General features: G+C 43.7%; 1 protein-coding gene across 1 annotated transcript in view; it reads right to left on the minus strand.

Moving 5' to 3' along the window:
• ANKFY1 (ankyrin repeat and FYVE domain containing 1) overlaps positions 1 to 6,599 on the minus strand; it is a 34,332-nt gene that overhangs the window by 27,356 nt on the left and 377 nt on the right. Inside the window, exon 2 of the mRNA XM_026063680.1 lies at positions 1,434 to 1,627. Coding sequence (XP_025919465.1) covers positions 1,434 to 1,627 — 194 coding nt within the window. The remainder of the gene's footprint in view (positions 1 to 1,433; positions 1,628 to 6,599) is intronic.

Consider the following 6,599-nt stretch of genomic DNA (forward strand, 5'->3'; position numbering starts at 1 on the left):
AGTCTCATCACCATTCAAAAAAGAGTTCAGGGTTTGGGGGTTTTTCTTTGTTTTAATTTCATTTCAGAATAAACTGCTGGAAACTGCCGTATAAGGTAAAGAAAATCCAGTAATCTTGAGGTTAAATATTTAGGTTGCAGCATCCTCACTGTCAGCTAAGCTTGCTAAGAACCAAAGGTTTCAGGCAAGACTAGCAAGAGAACAAACAGCATTTGACAGTAGTCCAGAGTATGAAGGAGACTCCAAGAATTGCCCTTTCTCAAGGGACCATCCGACAAAAACTTTGACTCCATTCTGACCCCTTTAACACCAAGTGTCCTTTGCAGTTAGGAACTACATGTCCAGTTTATTTTAAAGTCCCATAGCTTGCAAGTGTTTGACCACACAGATGTATTTTTCCAGGCAATTTTCTAAATCAAACCACTGCTAAACTAAGTACAGAATACAGAGCTGTTGCATAACAAAATACTTACATTGGGACTTGCTTGCTTCCTTCCTCTTTTTATGTAACTGGACCGTTACTCCATGCATTTCAATCTAAATCTGAACAGCAATGAAGTAGTAATCCAATTCCGACATATGCTATCTAAGAGCTCTCGTCTTTTACCAACATGCTGTAAGTTTATCTTGCCAGACAGGCAGACATTTCTTAGCAAAGCTAATGAGGAGATGGGGAAAGGGACTATTTTAAACAAAACTATATATTCTCCCTTTATATACCTGACCTCCAATACCATATTGGCTTTGCTTTTAGAAATAGCAAAGAAATATTGCTAAGTGCCAATGCAGTCTCAGAACTAAATCAGTTAAGGAATCTGGACTGCTGAAGATGGTCCCTAATGTGCTTATGGAAAATAAGCCATGAAATCTAATCTTATATCAAGATGCAAAAATACAGTATCATTTATACCACTGTCACCTATATCATTACCCAAAATTTGCTACCTAGTACAACCAAGTCAGTTTAATCAGGCTTCTTACACCCAAGAGAACTTGTTTCAAGGACATAAGCTTTCAAGGGGGACTTCCCATGGGTGACTTTCCATGGGTGTTAGAAGATGCACTGTATAATTCACGTCAGCTAGCCAGAGGCCTATGTTAAGATAGAACTTCTGTTCAAAGGCAGTTTAGCTGTTGACCATTTTTGTCAGTCACTTATTTTCTTTAAACTTTTCTTAAATGCAGACCTCGTAAGGACAAACTTCTACCTGAAACTCTTGATACAAAAAATTGGATTCAGTATGCTACCTGATCTTAGCATGCTCTTACAGCTGCAATTGCACCTGAGGACCCTATTTACATATCAGGCACTAGAGACAAGAAAATTCTTGCCTCAAGACTCACAGCTATTTTAAACCAATAAATTAAGTCAGCGAAATTTCCTGTAATCTCCCTCTCCCCAAAGAAAGATATATATATATATATTTTTTTACCTGTACTGTTCCTGCTGATAGAGTTCAGCTACAATGGCAAGAAGTCGGCAGATGAAAGTGTCACTGGCATTCTCTTGGTTAGCCTGGGCAGCCAGAAGATTGCATCTCCTTTCTGTATCCGCTAGTTTCTTCTGCAGCTTTACATATTCCTGGCGGAGAAGCATCAGGTGCTTTTCCAGCTTGGCCACCTCCTCTGCAGACACACACACACAGTGTTACTGAAAGGCTGAAACGTTGCACACCTCTGTTTGGTGTTTGTGGGTGACTTCACCACCACTCTACAGCTATGTTCACACTAGTTGAATCATGTGGCACTTAATGCTTTCTCCTCTTCCACAGTACTCAAATATCACATGCCCAATATTAAACCATTTATTTTATAACACTGCTAGCCACAAATACATTGAAGTTGTCAGTATGCATGGATAACAGCTAGTTATGAGTTCCTGAATCCTCTCCTATTATGAGTGACATGAGAAGCTTCCCACAACCATGAAAGCCCATGACTGTGGGAATTATGGTAGAGAAGACTGACTCCCTTGGCAGCAATTACCTATTAATTCAGCTTAGTTAGGATGCTGTTTGACTTTACAGCTGAGGCACCGAGCAAGGGCATGCATTAGAGCAGCTGGTGACAGTACTCATCTACTTTGGAGTAGAGTCATCTGTCTAGAGCCATTTGCACTGCCACTAACAAACTCCTTAAGAAACAGCCAGCAGAATGGAAGACAGACTCTCTCCATAATCTACATTTCAGAAGACCAGCCAAGAGTATAACTGAAATAAGGCAGAATATAGTTTTGTTTTTAAATCTGATATGTGAAGCTCTGCTTGCTCTTGGCACACACTCCTCTGTCAGGGGCACCGCAGTGACAAGGCACCACTGCAGAGTTCAGTCCACGGTGGCTACCTCCATTCAGCAGCTGAGTAGCAACAGCATTTGGGAATCTCTGATCCCTGACCAAGTATTCCCACCCCACTGGAGAATCCTTCCCTCCCCCCTGCCCCACTTAAACAGTCACTGTGGTAAGTTAGTTCACTGACCAGCAGTGCAGAGCTTGACACAAGAATCCAAGGTCACCTATGTAACAGAAATCTCTGCTGCTGGAAGGAAAAAACCTGTATGCATGCTTAAAAAAGAAAGATCAACTTAAAGGCTTATTTATGGATCAGCTGCCAAAGTAACTACATGTAGCTATAATTTTGGTTAATTGATTACTTCCCCCCCCCCCCAGCAATCCCCATCATTAAGAAAAATTTCTAAATAAGGCACACATCCAAAACCACCAACAGTCCCAAAACAACGTGGAGGGAGGAAGAAAAAAATCTGGAAGCTAATTGATGATTTCATAGGGAAGGTTCTTATAAGAATCCTCCCTCCTAGCCAAGAATTCCTTGCTCCACAGAATTTTCCTCAAATATTTAATAAACGTAAGTCCCTATTATAAACATTGCAGAACTGAACTCCATGGACCAGTTTTCTCTCTGCTTCAGTAAGAAGAAATCCAGCAGCATGGCAGGCCTTGGCCTTACTCCAGCACAGGTCCCCCAGGGCTGAGCGTCCTTCTCCAGCTCGGCTGCAGCCAGAACGCCTCATTTAGCCTCTCCTCAACGGACTGCTGTGGCAAACGATCCCTTGCAAGTCTTTTAACTTAATGGCTACTGTAATTGATAAACAGATGGTAGTTTACCCTCTTTTACTCTTCAGTTAATACTGTTTAAGCAGGTTTTGAAGTGTACTGCCTTCACCAGATATTCATTTTCTTTAAAAGCTAAGAATAGGTATCATTGCCTAATTTGGGGTATTTTTTCCTTATTTTGCTGAAACATGCTATGATTTTTCATGATCTAGCCAATAGCAATGCCACAGCAGCCCTCAGAGCATTTGAAGTATTGGTCTGTTCCCTGAATCTAAACATAAAAATGCAGTTGCAGTGTTCCCAGAACTAGAAGGACATGTCTCTTGAGCAACTGTTCCTTCCTGACCGACTCATAACGAAGGTGTCAGCAGCAACACAAAGCAAACCCCACAGTTACAGTAGGGAGAGCAAAAGCCTGATAGCAGCCAAGAGCTGATAACACCGAAAAACACTTGCAGAGAGCAGCTGTGAAGATTGGTGTACGAACACTGCTGCTGTTCGTACAGCCAGACATTTTTAGGTGCCCATATGAATTCAAGCGTTGGGAACAAGAAGCTGCCTGCTGAACCCCATGGCAGATATCTAAAAGAACTACTGCATCTTCAAGCCAGGCAATGACAGCACGAAGGCAGGAACGAAAAAGAATTAGTACCAGAAGGCAATGCCTCAAACACCCTTATCTTACAAAAACCACCTCAGTGGCTCCAGATGACTTTAGGGTAGCTCTGGAGGGTGTCCCAGTGACTCCAAAGCCTCAAGCAGCAGCAACTTAAGCAGCAGGCAAGTGAACTTGCTTGTTAGTAGTTTTGCCGACACCTTACAGGGCAACCCAAGACAACCACTCCACTGGCAGTGAAAGTACTTCAGAGAACCGAAGCTTTGAGAAGTCTTTTTTTCAGATTGACAGTTTTACCTCAGTGACAGCTATTGAGAGGGATTTGCGTGCTGTAAGGATTACAAGGATGAGCTGTACAAGTTTCTTGTTCTACACATGAGCACATGCGCATCAATTGTGTGGCAGCTACTATCGTACACTTTCAGACAGTATTTGATCTTACAGCAGCTTTCAGGCGCACCTTCAACACAGAGCCTTCAACATCCAGTTAGTCATCATTCACTGCAGAAGGGAAAAATTCAAGTTTTCCCTGCACACTGTTTATTTATTTAAAGAATAGGTATTGCACTGTTACTTAAAAGAAAGCCTGCTCAAATGCAGATGTCAGAGGCGTTGTCTCTGTTTAAACTAGTAAATCTGGGGGTTTGTTGTTATTTTCAGACCTCAAGTGTTCCAATTTGGGGCAGGGCAGGTGGAAAAAAAAAATTTTTTTTTTTAAATTGAAATAACCACTGTCTCTCCAAGTTGACAATCATGTTGATAGAGCACATGTTATTTACAGCCCACACTAAGTATGAATATTTATTTGACTAAGTCTCAAGTCCAACATACAGTTACTGCACGCATACAAACATTTAAGACACTTTGTCAAAGACACGGAGGAAGATAGCCTTACTGTATTTTCAGAAGATACCAGTAGGCCTCTGCCTAAACAAGAGTTTACACATTTATGAATAGGATGCCTGGGTTCTGCGGAGAGGCAGATAAAGAGCGACTCCTTTCCTAAGCTCAGAGTCTAGGTATACAGTTAACAGATGGCTAGAGAGGAAAATAAAAGCAGCGTTTGTTAACACAGATTCCTGGCAGACAGACTAGCACTTCGTGAACTGGCACAAAGACGTCGAAGGGGACTTCAGAATAGGGCAGTGTCATTTCTCATTCAGAAGGCACAAAAAATACTCTTGAGAGCAGTGAGATAGTTGAGGCTGAAGAGATAAGTAGGGAGGGAACAGGCAACGGGGTGACAGATGGCATGGATCTAGAACCACAGGGAGGAGCTGGTGGAACCCACTGCACTATCCATACCACCCTTGAGAGCAGTCATTGCACCTCTATGGATAAGCTTTTGTGTCCTTATTAAGTAGACCTGAGCGAAATATTGCAAGGGAGTAAATGCCTTCCTTTCCCAAGTGAGGCTCTTCATCCATTGCTCCAGCCTTTGACCCCCTCCTCCCCCAGGCTGTCCAGATTACTGCTTCACCATCCTCCCTGCTCCTTGCTCCTCCTTGTTTTTTTGCAGTTATGATCTTCATTCCAACAGCCATCCCAAAAATATTACTGCATACTTCCTGCTGCCCTACGCTCAAGCATTAATGCAACAGTTTTTACCCATGCCTGTGCATCACCTAGCTTTCTCTGGTAATGGGGGTACAAAATTCTTACAAAAGCATGCTCTGCTCTTGTCTTTACAGACTGTTCAATTTGCAGCTAGTAATTGCAATGCATCTAATTCAGTACTTCTGCATACAGATGCAACATCTCCACAGGAAAATCATTCAGCTTCTAAGCAGAAGACTACAATCTGACCTGCATTTCCCAGCTGACCCTCTCATGCCATCATTCCATAGATATGGAAAAGTGCACCTGCAGATGAATGCTTTGAAGGGACAAGACAAGTCCCTCCACTTGAGTCTTGTAAGAAAAGGGGGGGGGGGATTAGCTACAGAAGCTACAACTCCAGCTTTCCAAGCTTTACTTATTACTGTTATTCACACAGAATCACTGCTTGTAGGGTTTTTTCAGCCAAAAGATTATAGAATGACGCAAATTGGGAAGAGTCTTTGAGAAGCGTGGACGGCTGAGGAAGACCTGCATTGACAGCAGGCTCATCCTGCAGAGCAGGAGTCTGAACCACAGCCTCATATCCTTGAAGGTCTCAGTGGGAAAACCACAGCTCATCTCCTGAAAGGACATCTTTGACATCTGCTGCCCACCAGGGTGCCTCACTGAGGCTCAAGGGCAAACCTAACAGACTGGTCAGCTAGGTAAGAATCAGAGGCATTTCAGCTCATGCAGTTTCTCTAAAAATTGTTATGAGAGCTTGACTGCAGTGTCTTCTCAGCTGGTGCATGCCAGAAAAATCAGCATTTGCTACATCTTAGTTAATCTTCAACAACTGGTTTTAAAAGCCTACTATCGCCTGAAGTTGCACTTTAGGAGTTGAAAGCTATGCTTGTAAAACTGGAAGTTAGGAGTTTTCGTTTCCTTTATAACTTCAGGCGCTCCAGCTCAGTTTGCCAAGTCAGTTATCTCCACGGAGGAAAAGCAGAAGCTTCTGCCTTGGAGAAAGCTGTAAACATCCAAGTGTTTTTCAGACCTCATGATCTCGGTTAGGCACGTTTTGGAAAGGACAAATTGATAGCATAATCCGTACCCAAATAAAGCATTCCAGGAGCTCGGCAGATCTAATTAGAGCCCGAGCTTGAAATGAGGCTTTCAAGCACCCTGTGACGAGGGGGCTGGACGCAGCCTCCGCGTTTCGCCCCAGCCCCAGCCGCAGGCAGCAGCGACACCGGCAGCGACACGGGCCCGGCCGCCGCAGGCGGCGTCGCCTCCAGCCCTGCCCCGAGCCGGGAAGTTTCGGGAAGGAGGCAGCGGGCGCCCCGCGCCCCCGGCCGCCCCGCGCGGCCC

Source organism: Apteryx rowi, unplaced genomic scaffold (genome assembly GCF_003343035.1).
Source record: "Apteryx rowi isolate R43461 unplaced genomic scaffold, aptRow1 scaffold_20, whole genome shotgun sequence".
NCBI classification, from domain to species: Eukaryota; Metazoa; Chordata; class Aves; order Apterygiformes; family Apterygidae; genus Apteryx; species Apteryx rowi.